This window comes from Podarcis filfolensis (assembly GCF_964270895.1).
Source record: "Podarcis filfolensis genome assembly, chromosome: 10".
NCBI lineage: Eukaryota > Metazoa > Chordata > Lepidosauria > Squamata > Lacertidae > Podarcis > Podarcis filfolensis.
Window position 1 is genome coordinate 52,070,923 of NC_139612.1, and position 25,845 is coordinate 52,096,767.

The 25,845-nt window shown below is 39.4% G+C and overlaps 2 protein-coding genes across 4 annotated transcripts in view; one reads left to right on the top strand and one right to left on the bottom strand.

Annotated features, from left to right (window-relative positions):
* On the top strand, window positions 1-15,736 carry PMCH (pro-melanin concentrating hormone). Of its 2 annotated transcripts, XM_083574164.1 has the most exons (4): window positions 1-44; window positions 14,056-14,249; window positions 15,035-15,239; window positions 15,496-15,736. In XM_083574164.1, exons 1-4 carry the CDS (start codon window positions 8-10, stop codon window positions 15,543-15,545), a joined length of 486 nt encoding a protein of 161 aa, XP_083430290.1. In that variant the 5' UTR covers window positions 1-7; the 3' UTR covers window positions 15,546-15,736. The 2 variants fall into 2 exon arrangements, with proteins under 2 accessions (XP_083430290.1, XP_083430289.1); XM_083574163.1 differs by lacking the exon at window positions 1-44 and having other exon boundaries at window positions 10,887-14,249.
* PARPBP (PARP1 binding protein) overlaps window positions 15,612-25,845 on the bottom strand; it is a 27,041-nt gene continuing 16,807 nt past the window's right edge. Inside the window, exons 7-11 of one of the 2 annotated variants that reach the window (XM_083574112.1) lie at window positions 23,845-24,028; window positions 22,768-22,934; window positions 21,641-21,722; window positions 18,565-18,727; window positions 15,612-16,217 (exon numbers count right to left, since the gene is read on the bottom strand). In XM_083574112.1, coding sequence (XP_083430238.1) covers window positions 15,880-16,217; window positions 18,565-18,727; window positions 21,641-21,722; window positions 22,768-22,934; window positions 23,845-24,028 — 934 coding nt within the window. In that variant the 3' untranslated portion in view covers window positions 15,612-15,879. Of the gene's footprint in view, window positions 16,221-18,564; window positions 18,728-21,640; window positions 21,723-22,767; window positions 22,935-23,844; window positions 24,029-25,845 lie in introns of both variants that reach the window. The other variant, XM_083574111.1, reaches the window with a different exon arrangement.

The following is a 25,845-nucleotide window of genomic DNA, read 5'->3' on the forward strand; positions in this document are numbered from 1 at the left end:
TGCACCAATGAAAACAGGATCTCTCACCTCACTGGCATGCCCAGGTAGTACCTCCAACACTTCAAAAGTGAGCAGCCATCTTCTTGTTATTATCGTTCTTCCCCACCTGCTGTATTTTTCTGCTTTGAATCTGGCTGCAATTTCGGTCAATGACAGCCTAATTTGACAGCTATTTGAGCAGCTATTTTTTTCTGCAGGTGAAGATGATACAGATGTTTTTTCTCATGAATACACATTGAAAATGATGAATTGAAGCCTGTGCAGTATACAAAAGCATCCGAAACTTGTTCAGCTGTTTATACTGGACCAAGCTGACTTCTAAGATTAAATGGATTTGGGGCTTTTTGAGTTGCAAATTACTGTTTCAAATACCAAGATGTATTTGGGTTGTTTCTCCCCTCCCCAATCCACTGCCCCTGTTGATTGGAAGGTCAATATAAGAAAAAATTGTACTTTTACTAGCAAAATTTTAATAAGATATCCCCAATGTCTACCCTAAACAGGGTCACCATAAGGGCGCTTAAAAACAACAACCCATAAACCACAAGTTAAAGTATATAGTCTGTGTCTCTTCCTTTGGGTTTGTAAACAGTATTTTAAGCTAAGCAGAGATATAAAGCTGCAGCATTATTAGCTCCCAAACTAGCTTTAAAAATATTGTTCTTACAATTATTCAGTCAAGGGTTTGGTTGTGTTTTTATCATGGTTACTGTACAGACACTCTACATTGTCTTTGTGTGAATAAGCAGTATATAAATTTTGTTAAATAAATAAAATAGGAATAAAAACCTATTAAACAATCTAAAATAGTCATTTAAAAGTACCAATAAAAGCAAACATTGAAACAGGTTACATAAAAGCTTTAAAATACAAACTAAAATCAGTAATTTAAAAACAGTTATTAATAATAATAATAATAATAATAATAATAATAATAATAATAATATCACATGCTAAAACCACATACTAAAATTAAGTTATGGTAAATAGCTTTAAGACTTTCTCTTTTAGTACAAAGTGATATATAAGTTTAATAAGTCAAATACAAAATAAAAAGAATGGTCTGGAGAATGTAGGATAGACACACACTTTTCTCCTCTTACAAGATTAGAACCTGGGGAGATTCAGGGCAGAAAAAGAGGACTTCTTCATGCAGCGCTTAATTGAACTACAGAATTTGCTTCCATCTGATCTGGTGATGGGCACCAACTGAGACAACTTTAAAAGAGGATTAAAATCATGGCGGGTAGGCTGGGATAGCTCAGTTGGTAGAGCAGGAGACTCTTAATCTCAAGGTTGTGAATTTGAGCCCCACATTGGGCAAAAGATTCCTTGCATTGTGGGGGGCTGGACTAGATGACCCTTGTGGTTACTTCCAACTCTACAATTCTAGGATTCTACAAATGGCTACGAGTCATAATGGCTACACCACCACCAGGAAAATACAACATACATCTTAGTATTACTTGCTGCTGGGCAAAGCAAGCAGGAAAGGACTATTGCACTCATGTCTTGCTTATAGGCAAGACATCTGGCTGCCCACTGCAGAAGAGTGGAGTCTGGACTAAACAGCCCTTTGGTCTGGTTCAGCAGGATGCATAATTTCTTAACTATGGCTAGAAGATTGGGGACAGTTACATCTACACTAAGGAAAACCTAAATTTCATCATTGTGTTTTGCACACCTATATACTTTACTGTCAATAAAAATGAAAATGTTTCTGAAATAATTTTTAATGCAATCGTGCAAAAGTTTGAAATTTAGGTTTAAAAAGATTATTTTAAAGCTTGCCGTAACATTTCTGTTCTCTGATTATTACATTGGATCTCTTCACCACAACACTAACTCCAGACAGGAAACATTTTGGCTCCTTGTCATTTGGATGCTTGTCTGAGGATGTTTATGGAACTTCTGGAAACCACTTCAGTCCTGGACAGACTATGGTAATGATGCACTGAAATATTGTTTTCAAAGCTGATATAGCTCTTCAAAAAGTCATTAGCAGTTTGCACTTATAATGCGTCTTGTATATTGTAGATTAGATTCACAAAAACAGTACATTATGGTCTCTTTTTGAGGCCTCTTGGGGGAGATGGTTTGAAACTGTCATTTTTATTGTGAATTCATTGCTGCTAGGAAACTGCTGACAGAGAACTCTGCTATACAGTGGTACCTCGGGTTAAGTCATTCCAGAGGTCCGTTCTTAACCTGAAACTGTTCTTAACCTGACGCACCACTTTAGCTAATGGGGCCTCCTGCTGCTGCCGCGCCGCCGGAGCACGATTTCTGTTCTCATCCTGAAGCAAAGTTCTTAACCTGAAGCACTATTTCTGGGTTAGTGGAGTCTGTAACCTGAAGCGTATGTAAGCTGAAGCAATGTAACCTGAGGTACCACTGTAGTTATCATTTGTATTCACGAAACATGAAGATGATTGGAGCCATTTTACCATCATGTTCCTACCAACAGTTTGGGCCCCATCTGTACTGTACATGTAAAAACAGTATTACTTTGTGGCTTCCTCAAAGCATGCTGGGAAGTGTAGTTTGTTAAAGAGAGTTGTTAGGAGGCCCTTGTTCCCCTCACAGAGCTGCAATTCCCACAGCTCCCTGGGAAGTGGAACTAAACCCCACCCTACAGATGACATCACATCCATCAGGATGATGTGAGCTGATTTGACAGGTGGGCATGTTTTCAAAAAGTGGCCTTAAGGGTCAAATTGTAACCCCAGTCCGACCCAGACTGATCTGTGGGTTAAACCCTTTTAAGCATGTTCAGGTTGACTTCTGGGGAGAGGAGTGGATAATCAGGGGGCATGGAATGGAAAGGCTGGAAACCTGAACAGAAGCACGCCACATGAAAATATGTTGTAGCCGAACCTACTTTGTTGATCCCATGTGCAGTTGTTGTGCAAGAAAGGTCTGTTGGCTACCTTCAGTCTTTTTGATTTTTCATAGCCTGCCCTAATACTTTGTTATTTGTTCATAAAATGTCTGTACCTACCACTTAAATAAAGTTGTGTAAGATGGAACAGGGCAGTGTACAAAACAGAAAAGGGGACAAAGGAAGAGCTTGGTTTAACACGTATGCTTTTAAGAGGCATTTAAAGGTCATTACCATCTTTGCCTCACAGATTACCCGGGGAAGGGAATTCCAGATGGTGAATGCTATTGCCTGGAAGGTCCACTTCTCCCTTGTCACCAAAAGATAATCCACACTGGATGTGACCAGCAGGATCTATATGGAATATCTTCAAGATTAACTTGGTATTTACTTATGGTAGGGTCCCAACAAAACTCAAACATGGCTCAGTAGCTACTAGGCAGCCAGTGCAGCTGTTATATTTTTCTCTCTGGACCACCCATCATAGCACCTGATCTCAATCACCTCTGCTTTATACACGATGTCTCAGCCAGACAGAAGCAATGGTCTCTTCAGCCACCCCCTCCTCGTCACTGTGCGAAGAGCAACAAAGTACCAGTAAAGAGACCTTGACCTCCGTCTTTGTTCACCTGGTAGAAAGTCACTGAGTGAAGCTACCATCTCTTATAGAATCAAAACATGATGCAAGTCAATATTACAGGCTTTTGAACCCTGGATCAGTAGCAAATATGGCCCTGAGTTGTGAAAATAGCAGAAATCATCTGGCATGCGTTAGCCTTTAACTTTGTTTGTCTGTTTAAAAATGGCCAGGAAAATACAGTGCAAAATAAAATGGACTGAGGTCTTTTGCATGTAGCTTGATTGTTGGCAAGCTGGAGCATGTGCAAAGGAGGGTGATCAAGATGACCCAGGTCTGGAAACCACGCCTTATGAGAGAGCTGGGTATGTTTAGCCAGGGAAAGAGGAGAATGAGAGGAGTTATGAAAGCCATCTTCAAAAGGCTGTCACACGGAGCAAGCTTGTTTTCTCTTCCTCCGGAGGTGTTGGACCTGAACCAATGTCTTCAAGTTACAAGAAAGGAGAGTCCTACTAGGCATTAGAAGAACTTTCTGATGGTTAAGAGCTGTTCAACAGTGGAACAGACTTCTTTGGAAGGCAATGGAGGCTTTTAAGCAGAGGTTGGATGGTCTTTTGTCATGGATGCTTTAGTTGAGATTCCTGTGTTGCAGGGGGTTGGACTAGCAGGGTCCTTTCCAACTTTTGAATTCTATGGTTCTGTGTAACAACAGCTTACTGCCTGAAAACAGAGTGTATATGTTACTGAATCCAAGTGCTGAAAAATTGCAACAACTCTATTTGAACTCAGTAGTATCACTGGCATGCACGAAACTGCTGAAAAATGCTGGAAGGCGCCACAGTCTTAGGAACTAGTTACCACCAAAAGATCTGCATAGTCACCTCTGAGAGGCAGGCCAGTCACATTGTCTTGAGTGTGATGATACAGGTAGAAGGTGATTAAGGCAAGGAAGAAACAATTCTCTATTGGTAAATAAAAAACTAACCCTTATGGTACTAGCTAATTGTATACGTAGCACCTCAAAACTGTCCTGGATTTTATGATATTAAAGACAACTCTGTCTTCAGTGCACATAATCTCTCTCAGTATTGTTGCAATGTGGGTTTTTCAAATAAATTGTGTTTGAAAGCTGGACTATTCACCTACTCCCAGCTGCCCTTTGCTGTTTTCAATGGACAACACAGTTTCAAATCATCTGCAAAAAATCAACTGTAGTCTTAGAGTTTTTGGTACAAAAATGAAATATTCCTGCCAGGTCTTTTTCTGGCTGATACACAAGTCTTGACAAGCAGCCAGATTAACATTACCAGACTACCTCTCTTTAACCCCCAACCTAATTACTATACTTCTTGAGGGAAAAAAATATTTTACTGAAATATCTTATAAAATTCATCCTCTTCCTTTAATCAGAAAAGGGAGGAAATAAGACTGTGGATGAGATAATGAACCTTATTAAGATGAACATTAAACATCATGGACTTTTAACTTGCTTTTGATAAGCTGAATAAACAAACTTTTGCTTTCATGGCATATCCAGGTGCTACTTAGAAATTTCTTTTTGTAAGTATCAGAAATGTAATGGCTGCCAAACAATCTAAAAAACCTCAAGGGGTAGGGAATAGATTTTGCAAGTTGCCAGAAAAGTAAGGAGAATAACATTTTCCTGTTAGCTTTTTTAAAACTTTCATCCAGTTATGGGGTTCTAGAAACTTACTCCTAGAGCACTTTTCATTGTGCAATTTACACATAACTAGACCTACAGGGTAGTCTTTACAGGACATTGTCACAAACTGTCACCCATACAACATTCCCTAAATTTCAGCCAGTTACCACCTACCAGTTTCTGGAAACAAAAAAAAACAAAAACAAAAAAAACACCTCTAGCATAAAATGACCCAGAAATGCAATGAATTTTGCCATTCGGGTGTGTTTATTAACCCAGCCAATGTTTACGGAATGGGATAGTAAAGCAGCCCCTAGTTTTCAATAGACAAGTGGCCAGGGAAAGGCCAAGAGTGTATCAGTAGGTCGGCACAAACCATATAATGTTGTTTGGGGGCTGCTGTCTAACCAAGGACTGTTTGCTTGTGAGTTTCTTAATGAAGTTAGAGATACATCCCCCAAAAAGTTTGTTAGCTTTCAGTAGAAACAAATTTTTATTGACAATATTTTCATAATATTTTTACTTTAAAAAATAGTTTTGGTTGTTTGTAATTAAAAATAAAAACCATAGCTTACTAAAGATTCAGAAATTGTGTTGTTTACTCAGTATGCAACTGGCATAGGGGAACAATGACTACACAGACAGATTTTACCTTCTCTGAGTAAGTGTTTTCTGGCTCTGAGTGTTCAGGTATTGTCAAGCACACTTAATTTGATGTCACAGAAATAAATATTACCTGGGGTATACATTCTAAGTCGCTGGCCCCCTTGGCCTCTCCCCGCGTGGGGAGCTGGGGCAGCTCCGCTCTCGCCCACCCACCCGCCAGCTGAGGGGCCGGCACCAGGGCGCGGCAACGCCGACCACGCCAACCCATCACCCGACGGTCAAGGGAAATGAGGGATGAGGGTGGCACTGTGGTCTAAACCACTGAGCCTCTTGGGCTTACCAATCAGAAGGTCAACGGTTCGAATCCCCTGAGCTCCCGTTGCTTGGTCCCAGCTCCTGCCAACCTAGCAGTTTGAAAGCATGCCCCCAAAGTGCAAGTAGATAAATAGGTACCGCTCTGGCGGGAAGGTAAATAGCATTTCCGTGTGCTGCTCTGGTGCCAGTGTTCCGTTGCGCCAGAAGTGGCTTAGTCATGCTGGCCACATGACCTGGAAAAACTGTCTGTGGACAAATGCCAGCTCCCTCAGCCTGTAAAGCGAGATGAGCGATGCAACCCCAGAGTCATCTGTGACTGGACTTAACTGTCAGGAGTCCTTTACCTTTTTATATATTCTAACACCCTCCCCCAATAAACTGAAAATCTCATTGGGGTATGAAATGCACCCCCAAAATTATTACTGTGATTCCCACCAACCCACCCCCCAATATTGAATGAAGGCTAAGGGAATGGTCTGATTTTGAGCTAGGCTCTGCCCTTGAATCTGCCAAAAGTTACTGAGCTCCACCCCATGGATGCACCAAACTTGGACCCACAAATGCAGCAGGGCTGGCTTGCCAAATTTTTAGGTAAATGAAGTAATGCATAACTAAGGGGATGGGGCTGTATGATCATTAAGTTCAGAGCTTAAAGTCACCTCAATGTAACATTATGCAAAGGATTTCTGCAGATATTCTAACATATATAGGTTGGAAAACCATTTTTTCTATAGAAATGAAAGCGTTTAAAAAGGAGAGGTAGGCCAACATTTAGATACTTTGCTGCAGAAATCAGCCGTCTTAACAAACTGTAAATAATCCTCAAGGTCTCATTTATAGCATTGCTTTGACACCTTCCTTGTCGTCATCAGTTGTCTCTCACTTTCAAAACTATCAGGTCAAACATACAAACAAGCAAAACATAGTCACAGCAAAAAAATATAGCCCTTTCCGTTATGTGAGAGGCTCCTGACCTACTTAAAGTTAAATCATTTAGGCCTTTTTAATCAACTTAATGAACCACAGTTCTGGAGTGGAAAAATAAGTATAGTGTACTGCAAACCTGGTTTATTGAGGGCTCTTCCACAGTTCCGGTTGTCCTGTGATCTCTAGGCATGAGTCTGAGAGGTTTTTTTTCGTCCCACTGCTTTGTCTGGGATAACCTGCTGTTTACCGCTGAATCAAAACAAACATCAGTCAGGTTTTCTGTGGATTGATGTTTGTTCTGATTCAGTGATACATAGCAGGTTTTCCCGGAGAAGGCAGGAGGACAAAAAACCCAAAAAACCTCAGACCCGTGCCTAGAAACCACAGGACAAACAGGAATATTGCAGTCTAGGTTATATTAGCTTCCATATTATATTATATTATATTATATTATATTATATTATATTATATTATATTATATTATATTATATTATATTATATTATATTATATTATATTATTATATTATATTATATTATATTATATTATATTATATTATATTATATTATATTATATAGGTTATATTAGCTTCCATCTTCAGAGGCAGCCCTTCACAGAAAGGTAAGGTTATTGCCCTCATACCCTGGTTTCATCTAGCTAGGCACTGTGGGAAGCAGGATCCTGGATGTTTAATATGCGTCAGCAGGGTTCTTAATATGAGTAGCAACACACACACACACACACAGAGAGAGAGAGAGAGAGAGAGAGAGAGAGAATGAATGAATGTACCTTCCATGTTTTGGGTAGGCTTAACTAGGAGTTTTGGGGGCAGGGATTTGGTTGTTAGGATTTTAATGCAAACCTAACAAGAACTTTCCAAAACAGTGTGCAAACCAAAACTTAGCTATCCTTCAAAATCTTCACTTCTCTGAATTTTGTGGATCACATAGAATCCACGCAGTGTTCATGTTAGACCGTACATCTGTAGACCTATTCATTAGCTATGTAATGCGTATATATAATTCTTGATTTCTTGAAAGATGAAGTTTGTGTGCTTTCATTATAAACCATTCACTCAAGTGCCTAGACAAGTTTGTTATGAAATATTGGCAATTATTAAAAGTACTTTTGGCTCAAAGTAGTAAAAGACTGGGGAGATGGAGAGAAACAATAAAGTACCCAGTCTAAGCTTTAAGTAATTAATGTCAATATTAAACCAAAAATATTTCTTCTAATCTAAGCAGCCAAAGGGGAAACACTTCCAAAAGCATTAGGAAAAATATAGGTAGAAAACCTGCTAAAAAGTTTTAAAATCACAACTCACCTCTGTATCCTGCAGGGTATATACTTTATGGATTGTAAAAGAAAACTCCACCCATTTGGGTTAGCTGTGTGTGTGTGTTTTTGGTTCATAATTTGAAAGAAAGATCACTGCTCACCTTGAATAAACCTCAAACCTTATTTGAAAAATAATACATTCTAATTACAGTTGGTATATTCAAATATGCCATGGGAGACAACCATTTTTACAGCGACATAATTCTGTGTCATTAACAATCTGGAAACTATCTTCAGACGGACTACATGAATAGGTTTCTAGTGTGACTTAATATGACTCATTGCCTTAGCAGGCTAGCATTTCTTTAAATTGTTTTGTTGTAGAATTCTAATATTTAATTTCATCATTCTGTCTGACATTCAAAGTCAAAACATTTGAAATCTGACAAATCTGTTACATTCTGCCAAACACAGTTATTCTGCAAATATTATATTCAGGTATTACTGCTAACAAGAGATGCTCCATACTGAATAAAAATATCTTCAAGATATTTAAAACAAAAAATTTTTTTTCCTTCCAGTAGCACCTTAAAGACCAACTAAGTTAGTTCTTGGTATGAGCTTTCGTGTGCATGCACACTTCTTCAGATACACTGAAACAGAAGCAAGAAAAAAGCAAGGGGTGAGAAGGTGAAAAATGGCTTGAGATCAAAGTAGCTGTATTACTACAAAGGAATTTCAGAAATAGACTGGAAAGAGAAGCTGCTGAATTGCAACTCATTACCAAACTTAAAACCATGGAGAGACCTGGTCTGAACAAAGACATTGGATTCTTATCTCATTATACATGACAAAGCCATTTTTCACCTTCTCACCCCTTGCTTTTTCCTGTAAGACCTATTGCAGTCGTTAAAGAGTCGTCAACAGGCTTATCACAGCTATCTGCCAACCACCCATTCCCACCACCCTTCTGAGTAATACCCCTCCCCACCTTCTCACTATATAGAAGGATCTGGCAACTTCTGTTTCAGTGTATCTGAAGAAGTGTGCATGCACACGAAAGCTCATACCAAGAACTAACTTAGTTGGTCTTTAAGGTGCTACTGGAAGAAAAAAAATTTTTTTGTTTTGACTATGGCAGACCAACATGGCTACCTATCTGTTTCAAGATATTTGTCATACTTGAGAGAGAACAGGCCTCCAGTTTTGGAAAAAGGTCCATATTATAGATTCATAAATGTTTTCATTTAATCCCATAAACTTTTTATATATGTAGGAATAGAATTTTATATAAATGTGGGATGTAATCCTCTGGAGCAGTCAAGTACATCATTTCCTGTTTGCCTAGAGTGAGCATGCATGGGGAATGTTGGTCCAGCCAGTTGAACTTCCTGTTACACCTGGCTGGAGCATCCTTCCTTTTGCATGTGACTAGTAGGTGGGTGTGACCTTTCCAGAACTAGTAAAAGGCCAAGTCACATAGCCACACCTCTCCTTCTTTTTTTTCTTTTTTGTCCTCCCTGCTTCCTGATTCAACTGGACTGCACTGCTGACTGTCAGCCAGCAGTCCCTAGGTTATCTCCCATATGGGGTAAACCTGTTTGTACATATTTGTAACTTTAAGCCTAAAGCCTACCTTCAGGAATCACGCTGTGCTCTGCTGTTCGTGAGTAAAACTTCTTTTTGTTATAGTGTCTTTATTGTCTTAGGAGGGATCAAAGGGGTCTTACCAGGAATAATAGAACATATCTCAATCTGGGCAAGCCAGACTGAATTGCTTACAGTGGTACCTCGGGTTACAAATGCTTCAGGTTAAAAATACGCTTCAGGTTACAGACCCCGCTAACCCAGAAATGGTACCTCGGGTTACGAACTTTGCTTCAGGATGAGAACAGAAATCGTGCTCCAGCAGCACAGCGGCAGCAGGAGGCCCCATTAGCTAAAGTGGTGCTTCAGGTTAAGAACAGTTTCAGGTTAAGAACGGACCTCCAGAATGAATTAAGTACTTAACCCGAAGTACCACTGTATTATCTTAAGAGACTCACACAAGTCTGCAACCTGCTTCCTGCTGTGTAAAAGGGGGGATGCACTCTGCTGTATAAAGATACTTACTAGCACAAGTTAGGAAGGATAATATTAATCAATATATCCTCTCCTGTTGCCCACAACATTCCCACAATAAAGAAGATTCTTGATGCATAATAGCTTTGAAAAGGGTTCCGGAAAGTTGGTACAAAAATACAGCATCTAGGCTGCTGGTAGGAACTTAATTGTTTGCTCATATAACAATATTATACAAACTTCATTAGTTTGCAAATTGTTTCCAGGCCCACTTCAAAGTGCTGGTTATCACCATTGTATTCCTAAATAGGTTGGGATGTAGATAGCTAAATGCCAGCCTCGTCTTACTGTATATGCATTTACCTATATAAATGCGTTAGTCCTCAGGGGAAAGCTTGCCCTCTTTTCAACTGCTGTCTGAGATGAGGCTGGTTGTGCAAAGAACAGGTCCTTCTTAGTGGTGGTATCACCCAGGCTTTGGACTTTTCTGCTCCAGAAGACCTGCCAGATTCCCCTTCTTTCTGCTTTCAGCCACCAAATACCGGTAAATACAATACAATACTATATAAATACAAGCTTTATTAGGGCTTTCTACAATATATTAATATCTCTTTGCTAATTTATTGCTTCTGCTACAGTTTGAGCGATCTTTTTGTGCTGCATTGAAATTGTTTCTATAATATTTGTTAACAGCCTTGATGGTCTGTCAACAAAAAAAATGAGGGAACTTTTTTTAAAAAAAGAAAAGAAATATTTTAACCCACTCTTCATTGTGGAGCAAACCTAGTAGTTTCTCAATTAAAACAAAAAAATCTCAACACACACACATGTATATTTAAGCAAAACAAAAATACCGCAAAAATTGCAAGTGGTGAAATCTTTCAAAGATAAACATATTTGGTACTGTATTATGCAATCTGAAAACTATGATAAGGAGCAAACAGTAGCTTTCCCACTCAACATCTCTAACCACATATCCAGACAAGCATCCAAACACAAGAAAAATGGCAGAAAGTCTTACCACTTGGTAAAGTCCCTATTGTTTCCCACACTTTCAAATATGTCACAAGGGAAAATGAATGCATATTTGCATGAGTATAGGAAACCAAGTCATCATGTGGTAGAAAAGTGAAGCACATGGTAAGCAGGACATCAGATTTCAGCTTGTTTCAATCACTTTTATATTAAGGAAGTCTGCTAAGCAAAACCAGCTCCCATTTTGAAATGAGCCCAGACAAAATGCCCTCCAGGTGGGCACTCTCCTTTTCTGGTGACCTTACCTGCTGATGGCAGTGCTGCAGTCTGTATGCCACCCACCATTTAATTTTTTTGTAATGGTCTCAGTGCAACATTGCTCTGGGGTAGAGAGTCTCTACCCATTTTGGTGATTGTGGCAGATCCAGGTTCAAAGACTCAGATCTGTAGATATCATCATTAGAAACATGTTTACTGGCTGGTGCTGATTTTTTTTACCCTTATTTGTTTTATATATCACCTTCTTCCCAGTGTAGAACCCAAGGTGATTCACAACATACCTTGAAAACAGATACAGCTTTTTAAAAGTACCAGTTAGTTATAAATATTAGAAACAATTAAACAAGTTACCATATCAAAAAAACAATACTGAGTTAAAACAACTTAAAACCTTTAAGAATGCAATAAGAGAAGAAAATATCCACCATTAAGAAACCCTGCCACAAAAGCCAGTTGGTGGCCAAAGGCCTCGAGTAATTTTGGTGACTGAGCGCTGCTTTTTTATTTGCAAAAATATCCAAGTTCACAAGTAAATAATAGTTCAGAGCCCATCATACATACACACACACAGCAATTATTACCTATTTGACCTTGTGGGAATATATATTATAAATCTGAATACAATGAAATCTGTCTTTCCAACTTTACAGTATTAGAACAATATTTCATCCTCTCCCCCTTCTTACCACATACCTTTCACTGTGCTTGGCAGCACAGCCATTTACGAACAGCCCTGCATCTGCAAATACTATTAGTTTAGAAATTTTTTCCTGCACTATGTTGTTATAAAACTCATTTTTGGACCCATTTCTTGGTATTTTTTTCATGTTACAGGACATTTCCCCCCATTTTCTTTTCCCTGCATAATGACAGTTTTAAATTCAGCTATTTTGGCCATATATATATAAGTAGTTTTCCTGAGGCCAAATAAAATGTCAGCCTTGAACTACAACCATGAGCTGCTGTAGTTAATTATACTGTTAAGTGGAGCTGCTGAGGCAGACGGCATTGTGTTAACGGAAAGCCCTGTTGTATCCTTGAACTAAGCTGTTTGACTAACCTCACCCACAGCTCTGGTGATCAGGAAGTGGCCACTTGGCTTGTGATAAAAACCATCAAAACTAAACCTGTCCGAACAGGACTGGGGAGACCCAGGTACAAAACCTAGCTTGGCCATGTAGCTCACTGGGTAACGTTGGCCAGTCTGTCTTTCAACCTCTATGTCACCGGGCTGTGGCAAGGATAAAAATGATAAAGGGAATCATGTACACCAACTTGATTGAGCTCCTTGGAGGAAAGGTGGGGTATTAACATAAGTAACATAAAAAATCCATTATAGCTGCTGCCTTCTGCCTGATGTTTCCATATTCTTAATCTACTCCTGCTGGCTTCTAGTATGCTCATCTTCCTCTACCACCTCTTCAGCCCTTTCAATCAAGTCCTAGTCAGAGAATCGTAGAATTGTAGAGTTAATCCAAGCCCCTGCAACACAGCAATCATAGCTAAAGAATCCCCGAGAGATGGCTGTCCAACCTCTGTTGAAAAACTTCCAATGAAGAAGAGTCTACCACCTTCCAAAGTAGTCTACTTGACTGTTGAACCACTGTCAACACCAGTCATTGGGCCTAGTTGTCCCTTTGCCTTGTCCTATTATGTGATTGAACTGATAGGCTCATAAATGGCAGTCACTTGGCATTCCCCAATGGTGTTGCTGTAGATCCTTTCGGTTGGATGGGTCCTACAATACACAAACTGGGGCCAGAATGAAGGCATGTGTGATCAGAATTCTCTTTAGGGACTTATAGACAAACTACCCATTACCCCACATAAGTGAAGGGGGCGAGGGCATTTGTAGGAGAGAATTAGTACCTACTGGTGAGGTGAAGTTCTAGGCCTGATAAAATAAAGCATTCTCAAAAAATAAAATGTGCAATTGCTGATCTTCTAACAAAAATATCTAATGACCATATCCATGTTTAGCTGTCTTTTCATAAACAAAAATGTTCATTACTTTAGACTTCCCTTATTGAGATTCCCCTCTCCCCATTCTCAAGTAAAGTACTCTCCCCCCGCAACACACACATTTCTTCCACATATGTGCAAATCAGTTCTTTTTAAAAATGCTTTCTATTTAGAAAAAGGAAGAAGTGATATAGTGTCCTGTGATGTTTGATATATGATAATCCAAAGTATTTCAAGATTATATTACTAAATAAATTCATCACCTATGGTGTAAAATAAAAGAAATGTAATAGTATACAAAAGGTCACCCTCTTAACTAGTGGCCATCTGAAGAACACATAAGCCACTGAAGTGGTTGCTATTCACTCGGTAGGCTATATAAAGACAGTTTTGTCTGTGACCAACACTATTTTCAAAGTAGTCTCTTTCAAATAATATTTGAACTTGATTCTCTTCCATGCAAACATTAAAGCACCAGAGAATGTGTACCTCATCCTATGTATTAATACTAATTTTCTCTCTCTTTTCTCAAGGTTTCTTTCTTTCTGTCTCAAAGTCTATGCGAAAAGCAGAAGATGATATGCTGCTCAGTACATTCACGCTTGGAAAAGTAATACAGAATGGAGGCAAAGCTGAAAAGGCACGGCCCGCATCTTCTCTTGAGCATTATAAAATGGAGGACAACAGTTTTCTGGATGAAGAGGAAGATGGAGCCCCCAAGTTCTCTGTGAGTTTCATCTCTTGAGCTAATATGGTTTTTTAATACATTATTATAAATTATATGAAACAATATAATCATTCACCTTACAAACTCTTAAGAATTCCTGAATAGTTAAAAACTGATAAATATAATCAATCCTTAATCAGTTACAACTCTATTAGTTTAATCCAATTTTTTTAACTAGATTGCTTTGAATAGATTTTTTTAAAAAATCAAAATAATTCACTGGAAGTATTCTTCTGGGCTTTTCTCTGCTTGTAACCCAGTACTGTGTTTAACTTTGCCAATTTAATCATTTTCCAATAATTTCTCAATTCTGTATTGCTGAGGCTTCTTCCTTTATTCAGTTCTGAGCAATGAGAACTTTAGCATCACCAACAAAGAATAAGTTATCTGACTTCAATTACTATTACAGAACGTAGTAAAATTACAATACAATCTGCTTAAATCTTTACTTGAGTTGTAACCTCAATTTTCCTTAATATTAACTTGCAAAATTTCTGTATCACTGGGCAGTCCCAACATATCTGCTTTATGCTATTTAAAACTCCAGCATCCAGCTTTCTTCTCAACCTCATTCTCTTTATTCATTTATTTTTTAAAAAAATATAAACTGCTCACCCACTTGAAAAAAATGGCATCCTCCAAAGAGACTTTCTTTAAAGGAGCTGCAATCCACTTCATGTTCTGGAAATGGCTCATCAGATCGACTGAGATCACTACACTTTGCATTCTGGCCATTAATATGTTTTTTTCCTTTAACATCTAAATTACCTTTTTATTAAATACAGAATATAAATCCTAAACACCATGCCATAAGTCATGGCCAACCCATGAACCTAGATATTAAGCAACTTCCTTATTTTGCCCTGGAGGGACCTATGACTTTTCCATCTGATGCTGAAGTTCAGAACATTCAATCTGTACAACAAAGGAGAGAGACTGAAGATGATGAGAACTCAGCTAAATTACCTATTGGAAGAAGAGATTTTGACAGTAAGTATAACTTTCAGGTTATTTCAAGCAAGTAAAACAGCTGGATTATTGCAGCATTTTAAGGTATCAACTACTGAGACAACTTGGACTGGAGTCATTTCCTTTAAAAAAAAATTAAATAAATTGATTTTAAGATTATTAGCTTAGTGAAGGTATGTAAGATGAAGATGTTCTTAAATCCAATTTAAATAAATGTTATGTGTGTTAACTATTTATCTACACAAAAATATCAATATTTATTGGATGTTTTATGCAGTGCTCAGATGCATGCTGGGAAGAGTCTACCGACCTTGTTGGCAAGTCTAACAACTGCTGAAGTACGTCATTTGGAAGAGACAAAACCATGTTCTTGACAATTCAGTAAAGAAGTAGTTGTGGTTTAAGTATTGTTTTGTGTTTGTATTGATCCTATATATTTGTACATCAAAATACCACATGATTACAGTATACAAATGTAAAAGATTACAGTGCATTATTAAAACTGGGAATTCCGCAAAGCTTGTTGATCCATTTGTCCAAATACTGCATACATATCAATATTTATAATCACAAGGAAGATGTTACTGTAGCGTATGCATTTTTTCTTTCAAACCTCAAAACGAGTCAACAATTGTTTGCATAAGAATCACAGCAAGAGCATTTATAATCTAAAGAAATGAGTTAGCTTTGCTTGACCAACAATCAGTTTATTTTTGGCTATAATCTTGTTGCATTTTCCAGCCCTCTTTATTTTGCTGTCCAAACTATTCTGGCATTTCACTGCAGTTTTTGGTCTCTTACTGTGTATGTGTTGAAGTGATTCGTTTTCATTACTGCATATGACATTTTCACTAGTCCTGTCCACCTGCTTCCTCTTTGAGCTCTTGTTTCTTGGCTGGCAACTTAGTTTTCCTATTTCTTTACTTTTACTTCCATTCTGATGAACATTTCCAGAACTAGTTCCAAGTGCAGCACTTTCAAGTTGTGAATGTAGGCATTCTGCTGGTTAAGAGAACACAACATTTTTATAAGAAAAAAAAGCAAGATAATATTATTTGAGTAATTTTTTTCCTGATGTGCTAGTCACTTAAATCCACATCATTATTTTTACACAGATTACTTTCTTATAAAAATGATTAGCCCAACACAAATTAGCAGAGTTAGTGCACTACAAGCCAAACATGATATAGAACTGTAGCAATGATTTAGAAAAAAAATCAGCAATTGCTATAGGAAATGGACACACAGAGGGCAGAAAGTTCATCTTTAAAAAGTAAAACATATACAGCAAAATGCAACTACTTGTTGATGTAAAAGAATTAAATCAACAGTTTAAACACCTTTGTCTTCATCTATTTACCATGACAATACACAGGTTATAAAAAGTATGTGAAGTTTAAATAACTTTTCAAGAATATTTAGAGTATCACTTTTGACAGAGGTCAATTCACACAAGGTACTTTTACACATCAGAAATCCGTGTACTGAGTTATGCACCTGGGTGGACAAAGATAAAAGGTGCATCTGGTGACTGCAGATATAGTAGCAGCAATTTATAAGATCACATTGCACTTATTCTAGCTGTTGCAGCAACAGGATTTGCTGCAAACTGTATCCATGACTGCATTATACGGCCCTTGTGATATTCCAGTTACTTGCTTGTAGAAGCAAGCATAGAAGAAATACAGCCCTAAGGCAACAAAAAACAACACTCAAAAGCAATGCTGTTTTCAACACCAGTGCTTTGAAGGCCTGAATGTTCATGGCCAACATTTATATAAAGGGGTTTTGTATTAAATAATTGCAGGAGAAAGCAAGCAGTGGTGTCTCCTGTGGATCTGCACTGAGATCAGTACTATTCAACTAATTCATAAATGATCGTATTAGGAATGATCAGTGAAGTGGCCAAGTTTGTGAAAGACACCAAATTATCAAGAACAGTGAAACTCCAAGTGAACTGGTGAAGAAATTGAAAATGGGTAAATGGGTAATAAAATAGCAAATGATACTTGAATTATGTGTTACTTTTACACATAAAGTTATGCACCTTGGGGCAAAACATCCTGTCTTCACATATACACTTCACATATGCATATATACTGCTGGGGTCTGAACTGATAATGTTGAACCAGGAAAGAGATTGTGGGGTCATTGTGGAAAACTTGATGAGAACTCAGGTTGCGTGGTGCAAAACAAAACAAAACAAAAAGGCAAATTCCATGCCATATTGGACCTGTCTATTCCCACATCAACTCTGTAAAGTAGGTGAGATTGAGAATGAGGTATACAGGAAGCGCATGATTAAAAGAACAAAACGTACATAATAAAACAAGTCTAACAATAAGTTCCATGCTGGCTAAATAGAATCTGGATACAGTGGTGCCTCGCAAGAGGAAATTAATCCGTTCCGCGAGTCTCTTCGTCTTGCGGTTTTTTCGTCTTGCAAAGCACGGCTATTAGCGGCTTAGCGGCTTAGCAGCTATTAGCGGCTTAGCGGCTATTAACGGCTTAGCGGCTATTAATGGCTTAGCGGCTTTAAGAAAAAGGAAACAAACTCGCAAGAACTCGCAAGAAACGTCTTGCGAAGCAAGCCCATAGGGAAATTCGTCTTGCGGAACGACTAAAAAAATGGAAAACTCTTTCGTCTTCGCATTTTTCGTCTTGCGAGGCATTCGTCTTGCGAGGTACCACTGTACTAGTTATCTGCAACCAGAACCAAGGGCGTAGCTAGCTGCTCTGGCACCCGGAGCAGTGGGGGCAGGGTGAGCCGCCGACGGGGATGGGGCAATCCATGCACGGGGGTGCCGCGGTGATGACCCGCCCAGGGGGGCGGCACAGCGAGCTGCCCACAGAATCCACTTGGCGGACGCAAGCTGTACACTGCCATTTCGGGCACTGCAGGGCCCAGAGCCACCGCATCACTCCCAGGAGAGACGCGTGGCTCGGGTGCGCTGTGGGCCATTTTGTCACCCCCCTCAAGGATGACACCCAGGGCGGACCGCACCCCCCTTCCTACGCCCCTGACCAGAACTAGCTGCTGGATATCAGAACCTGGAGACAGAAAACAGCAGCATGCATGACTGCCTTCATACCCTGTTCATGGACTTCCCAGGCGCCCCGAGAGGCCAATGTTGGAAATAGATGAGCTAGATGAGTCTTTGGTGTGATTCAATAGAACTCTGATTTTCTTATACAAAACAATTTTAGATATGATTATAATGGTTACTTTGAATTTGGCAACATACAAATCCATCTGGCTTATCAGAAAGATGCAACTATATAATCACTGAAAAGTGGAAAGGGAAAGCAAAGAGGTCTTGAGAAGTTTTATTGCTGATTTGTTTACCTGCAGTTGATTCATTTTTAGAGTCTGGAACAGCCTTTTCTTTCAGTGCTGGATGTTCACATGTTGGGGCCTGGATTGCCTGGAAATGCTGACCCTTTGACTCAGTCATTTGGTCATCTTTGTAGGTGCAAGAAAACTGAGACCTAATTAAAGGTTGCTTCAACTAAATTGAAAGAAGTGAAATTATGAAATGCAGGTGGTTGCTATGAATGTGATTTCTAATATGGAAATCTGATGTGAAAATACTTCCAGAAATTTAGATAACTATATTTTACATTATATACCGTATTGGCCCAAATATAAGCCACATCCCCCCCCAAAAAAAATTCTGACCATGAAAAGTGCGGCTTATATTCATGACCTTACAAAAATTGGATTGGAGTGGGCTTGTGCCCAGATGTTGCCTGGTTTCAACTGGGCCAGCTCCCAAGATGGCGGCGCAGTGAGGGGGTCCCTTAGAGGGAGCCAGAAGGCGGCGAGGAGGAGGAAGGAAGAGAGGAGCGTGGATGAGCGAGTGATAAGGTCTGCTAGGAGGAGGAACAGGAGATGCAGTTGGTGTGCTGGGACTGGCGCTAGCCTGAGGTGCCGCCTGGCTTTAGCCCGCCGAGGGGCACATGAGTCCCGCCAGCTGCTGCGTCTGTCCGCCCATCCCATTGTGGTCCCATGGTGGTGTTGACCCTCTGGAAGCGCTGCTGCCCACTGCTGCTGCCGCCGGAGTGAAAGAGCTGCCTCCTTGGCCCTCCTCAGCCCCCACTCCTCCTCAGGTATTGTCATTTCTTTTCCCCCCTTTAATTTTAAAGGTGCAGCTTATATTCGGGTGCGGCTTATATTCAGGCCAATATGAATATACCGTATTTTTCGCTCTATTGGACGCACCAGACCACAGGACGCACCTAGTTTTTAGAGGGGGAAATCAAGGGAAAAAATATTATCCCCCCCCCCAGCCCCAAAGAGCAAGGGACAGGCTGTGCGCAGCCTGTCCACTTCTCCCAGAGCTTCTCGGGGCTGCGGGGGAAGCCTGGGCCCCCCCAGCCCCAAAGAGCAAAGAAGCCAAGACAGCGAGTGGGATCCATAGCCGTGCAACCTCTCCAGCCAGGAGCTAAACCTCTCCAGCACAGCTAAAGAAGACAAGGCAGCGAGCGCGATCCATCCCACTCACTGCCTTGGCTTCCTCTTTAGCCTTGAGCAGCATCTTTAGCCTTGCGCAACGGGATGGATCGTGCCTGCTGTCCACCGGGCTGGACTAGATGACTCCTGGGGTTCCCTTCCAACCCTGCAATTCTATGACCTTGGAAGGTGTTGGGGGTCTCCACCACTGGAGGCTTTTAAGCAGCAGTTGGGGGACCATCTGCCTGGCGTTCTTTAGCTGTAATTCCTACATTGTGAGGGGGCTGGGCTAGATGACCCTCGGGTGGCCCTCCCAACTCTATACAGTCCTACACTTCTGCGGCAGGAGATCCACAGCCACTTCACACAATACCCACTCCCAATTTTCATTGGAGAGACATGTGGCTTCAGTGTCTAGGTAGGTACCCCCCTACCTGCCACTCTCCCCCCACCCCACTTAAGCCGAGGGAATTCCTGCCCAGAGAAGCTCCCAGGTGAGGCAAGGGTTAAGATCTACCTCTGGTAAATGGCTTTCCCTTTTCTCTTCTTCTTCTGTGCTATTTCCTTCTTTTGTGTTTTGTTTAATCTGTTTTTATTGTATACTAAAATAAAAGCTGCAAAGTTTCCTTTTTTATAATATCCCCCCCTCCAAACTAAAATGTTAATCTAGATAAAAACACTGATCCAGAGGAAAAGAAGGGGGTGGAGAAAGGACGAAAAAAGAAAAAGAGGTAGAGATAGATTTTTTAAAAGTTGGCTTCTTTAGCCTTGCTCAGCCTCCCGTGGCTGGAGAGGTGCGCAATGCTAAGAAGGAAGCCAGGGGAGCGATCGGGGATGGATCGCGCTCGCTGCCCGGGCTTCCTCTTTAGCCTTGCACAGCCTCCCGTGGCTGGAGAGATTGCGCAAGGCTTTTCTAGAGGAGGGAGAAGGGACTGACTGACCACGTCAGTCCCTTCTCCCTCCTGGGGAAAAGCCTGCAAGGAGCCGCACGATGCTTGTGTGTGGCTCTTGGGGGCTTTTCCTGCCTGCCTCACCCCCTGCATTCGCTCCATAGGACGCACAGACTTTTCCCCTTAGTTTTTAAGACGGAAAAACTGCATCCTATGGTGCGAAAAATACGGTAATCTGAAGTCTTATCTTGTTCCGCCGATTTCAGTGTAGTGTAACTGCATTGTATGATACTATATTTGGTGATGTTTAATATATGTACTGTAGTTCCAACCTATCACATTGCATTATCACAATACCAGAGGTTGTGAGATTAGAATGAAACACAGAGTACCATTACAATTGGTGCTTTACTGATATAAAGGCCCACAGGATTAGATCTAAGCTGTTAAGCTTTGCTTAAAACAGTTTAAATCCAAATTAACTTTAAAAAAACCTTGATACATATTTTTCTTCAAAGGACTCTAAGTATGCTTATTCCACTGCAGGAGGCAAACTAATCATTTACAGCAATAGCTTCTGGAGACTGAAGAATGTCCAGATCCACCCCTGCTGTTAAGGTACTTGCTACAGACAAATAAGCAGAAGTGATCAGTTCACAGAGGACAGACCAAAATGCTCTGTTTTACAGCTTTTCCCATCTTTAGAAAACTTTCAGTATGCTAAAGCTAGGTTGGGGGGAGCACCTCAGCCAAACACATCTTCCTAATCTCCAACCCATGCACTAACTTCAGTTCTTTATCCCTTGTATTAAGTGAGAGTTCCCCAGTCTGGGTTTATTGTCATGCTTAGGAAAGGAAGTGTAGGAGCTGGTGCATGAGGGTAGACAGTGTTTACCCCAGTGCTTGTTCATGGCAGTTTTGTTGTTTTTTAAGGGATGGTGGGGAGAAAGAAGAGTGAAATAAAAGCATCATTTCACCTGAAATTGCAAATCAGGCCTCAGACACCAGACAATATAGATATGTAATCAATTAGATTAATAATAGTTCTCCTCAAGGCAAGGATTTTGCAGTTATCATACCTTAATTTTTTTTTCACCAACTGCTGTCCGAATTCTCTGTCTCAAAACTTTTGGAGAAGATCCACTAGATTGTGCTGGAGATCTAAATTAATATAACAGTGACTGTAAGCAATAGTGACCAGCCCAATATATGAGAACATATTACAGTGAATTTTCATTACATGCATATATAGATTTGGCGTCTGTTTTTTAAAATTCCAAAATAAATGACTTTTTAGCATATGAACAAAAAAGCAAACCCAGTCCCAAAACAAAACCTACTGCAGCTGCTCTGACTGGAGAGATGCAACATGTATTTTGATCTGCAGAGACCTTTGGCTGTGTGGGTGTTTTATTCATTTTAAAGAAGGGAGCCAATTCATATGTACACAAAAAATGCTTGTGTAAATAGGTTCCTGTCATGAAACAAATGCTTTTTTAGTTCAGAAATCTGCAGACATACAAAGGAGCTCTGTACCTATTGATGACAGCTTGATTGGAAAAGCTAATATTGGGGCGGGGGGAGACAACTTATTTATTTATCATTGTATATACTTTTAGTTTTTTACCCTTTTTCTATTGTTTTTATTTTATCACTGTAGCTGTAATGACTATTTTGGGTAAAGTCATAAGTTTACTAAACATTCTGCTGAAACTGAATTTTTCATTAAGGAAATATGGGTAGCAATAAGGCTTCTCAGTTGCCATATTTTATCTAACTCCAAGCAACATAAAACTGGCTCAGTTAGAAAGTATCTTTAACAGTACTTAAGTCTTGGTATGCTTCTGCTCAAGTGTTTCACTCCATTTTTTACTTTGCAATTGTTTCCCCCTTGTTGATGACATTATTTTTGTTATACAGAATTCTATGACTAATATTTTATTGATACAATATTGTCATCCTTTTCCACCCAAGAATAATTCCAGCCGAGGACAGTTGAATGCATCAACTTCCTGAGCCATTGTCTTCTTTGAAACACACATTCCACACTTCCCAAGTTACAGTATGCTTGCTGTTCTTTACATAGTCTTTGTATAGGAGATAACTGCATATGAGGTGGCCCCAAGTCATCAGCTTCATGGGAAAAAGTATTCTTGCTCTCACCTCTTCTGTGAGGCTTTGCCATTTTTCAGCACCTAGCACTTACCTGAACAACAAAAAGGTACAAGGGAATCCGAATTCATCACCAAACAACATTTGGGCTTTGTTTTTGGGAGGAGGATCGGTAGCTGCTTCATCCAAAAGTGCTAATAAGGCCTTCACAGTATCTTTGCCACAATAAGCAGTGCCATGGTTTATAGCATGTAGCTTGGGCTGAAATTAAATATTGACTATTATTAGCTTTACAGGAGGGGTTTGCATCAATTGACTCACCTGATCAAAGTAGATTTAGGTCGTGCAATTTAGGATATAAAACCTCTCTGATAAAGCTTAAAACTTGAACATAAATGTTTGTGCATGTGTATCATTGGATTAAAAGTGACTAGTTACAGGTTGGGATTATCAGATGCATGGGTGGAGGTTGTATCACATAGTACATCTACTTATCTTAGAACATGCTGTGCCCCAACTTAAGACAGCAAGAACCAACAAGGTGCACCACTGAAGGGTAATGCCACAGAAAGATAATGCCAAGGGATTGAAGAAAGGGAGGGCTTAGCAAAAAGACCTCCCAGAGTTAATCGCCAATCCAGCCAAGGAAAAACCCAGCATATAAACATTAGTAACATAATAGTAAGGGTAATCACAATGTCAACCATTACTACGAATAAAAGGAAAATCTTTTTTTTTTTCAAAATCTGAAAAGGTAGAAGTTTATAATGTTTGGGTAAAATTGTTGTTGGTAGCAATGTCTTGAGACACTAGACAAAATCTAGAATATTTCACTCTGATGTTAAGTTATCAATATTAAATTATTAGAAAAACTCTTTTCTTTCATAATTCTTTAGAAGTACCCTATTTGCCAAGTAAGACTATGTGTGTACACACGCGCACACACACACACACACATATCCCTCAGTACAAAGCAAATTCTTTATTTCGACTAGCTAAACCCATATTATAGGAAACCTAGATTGCATATAGTTCTTACATTGTATTACATATATTACCTATTATTGTATTAAATTTGTATTACTGAGTTAGTTTCTACATTCAAATCATTAAGAAAAATGTCCTTTCTTTTATATCAAACAATTTAGAAGAACAAAAGGAGGCCCCTTACCCGGGCTGGACTAATTCCAGTGGTGCTAGCTGTCATAGACTCATGCTGAAAGTTGATAATATTTTTAATCCTCAAATCCAAATCTTGTACAACTTCCTCTGCTGCTTGACAGAAGGCATCCCTGCTGTTTCTTCCTTTTATCAAATGCATCTTGATTGTTGATAGAATTTCCCCCCCTGCAAGTCTAAAAACAGACCTAGGGTCATCTCCATATTCATCTTGGCGCTATTTTAATATACTTAATAGTTCTGAAAACAGAGCGTCTTCACAGTTAATCAAAACTGTTCAGCCAACAGCTTTGATCTATTCAGTTGCACAGCATCATGCAATAAGATCTTGCCCTTTAATGCAATCTTTCACTTTTAAGAATTGGAAGATTACAAGAGTCAAGGAGCAGGGACAGTAGACTTCTCTCTAGGTTACAATTTTAAATAGAAAAGGAAATAATTAAAACTTGCTATGCCATCAGGCTATCATTTGTTCACTCACATTATCTAATTCTGCTTATTAGCCACAAGTGGATTAAAGTTTGAAAAGAAGTGAAATCTGCCTGTTGTTAGAGAACATTTCCATTTCCCAAACTTTTATAAGCTCATAAGCCAGCAAAAGTGTTTTGAGTACTGTTTAGTAATAATTAAATAGCTAGCACAAACGGGTCATTTACAAACATATTTTTAATAAAAGTGTCTGACGTATGCTTCCAGCAGCAGAGGGAAAGACAAGATTTCTGTATTTTTAATACAGTGCATACTTTATACAAGTCAGTTCTCAACATTCCATGATGCATACTAGTGTGTAATCAAGAAAACAGAAATTTAGTGAGGACCATGCAAATAGAATAAGTTCAATTCCTAATCACTAGAATCACTAAGTATAGTTAGCAGCTTTAATCACTACCCCACGGCAATTCTTACATGATTGTTGGGTGTTTGTTGGTATATAGGTAGGAGTAAAGAATGTAAACTTTCCATCCTTCTCTGACCCCCACCATTCAAACTTGAGAGGCCTTTAGCTAGCTTAGTAAGAAATGAAGCTTCTGCTCTGTTAGCTTAATTACATAGTCAGGAAAATCCTCCTTTTCAAGAAACTCCAGTAGCCAAGCATTTTGTCCCAAATATGACCTCTTAGTAAGCCACTACTATGTTTCTATCTAGTATGGATTTTTACCTGCATAATTTCTGATCAAAGAGCTCTTAAGTGTAAAATTTGAGTAGTAAAACCTATGGTACCTTAATCCAGAGTTTTCCCCATACACAAACACTCAGTGCTTTTTTTTTTCTTAGAAAAAAAAAAGTTTAGCACTACTCTCATTTTCCTACTCATATTGAAATACTGCCCCTTAATGAGGCCAAACTTATATTCACAAAATGTTTAGGGGTATGTGTACCCCTGCATCCCCCCAGAAAAAAAGCACTGCAAGCACTGCTACCTACCTTCCAATAAGGGACCATCATAATTAAAACTTCTGTTCATCATAGGTATAGAAAAGACTCTTTCCAGGCCAGGCAACCTACAACAGTCTTTTGATTAAGATGCTTACAAACCAATCTCCCATTAATAGTCTGGCAATTGTGTATGAGGATCACACCTAGTCTGATTGGATAGTTCTACAAAGAGGGCCATTTAGCTATTATTCTTGTTCTGGCAGCACAACATTCAGGAAAACTAAGATCAATGTGTTTGTTTCTACCTAATATTGCTGCTCCAACAGCTAAGATCCCAATGCTCATTTTTCTTTCCACGTTTTTCATTTCCAGGAAAAATGTTCCCATTCCCCATCAGATATACACAACTCTAGCTGGAGCAATGAAAGGAAAACTTCATTCATTTTTCATATGAGGAGGCCAAGACAAAGTACTGATCTACTGTGTATGGGAATTAAAGACATTATGCCATGGTTTTCTTCATTTTGCATTAAGGTACAGTATAAACAGATTAGTCTTCCCATCCGATTCTACCCTTGTTTAATCAAAAGTAAATCTCACTGAATTAAACAGGATT

Excerpts from the sequence above, each read along its gene's own strand:
- PMCH (XM_083574163.1), top strand. The coding sequence starts at position 13,980 with ATGCAAACATTAAAGCACCAGAGAATGTGTACCTCATCCTATGTATTA. Across the intron at positions 14,250-15,034 it reads ATGGAGCCCCCAAGTTCTCT|AATATAAATCCTAAACACCA; the intron begins GTGAGTTTCATC and ends TATTAAATACAG. Across the intron at positions 15,240-15,495 it reads TGGAAGAAGAGATTTTGACA|TGCTCAGATGCATGCTGGGA; the intron begins GTAAGTATAACT and ends TGTTTTATGCAG.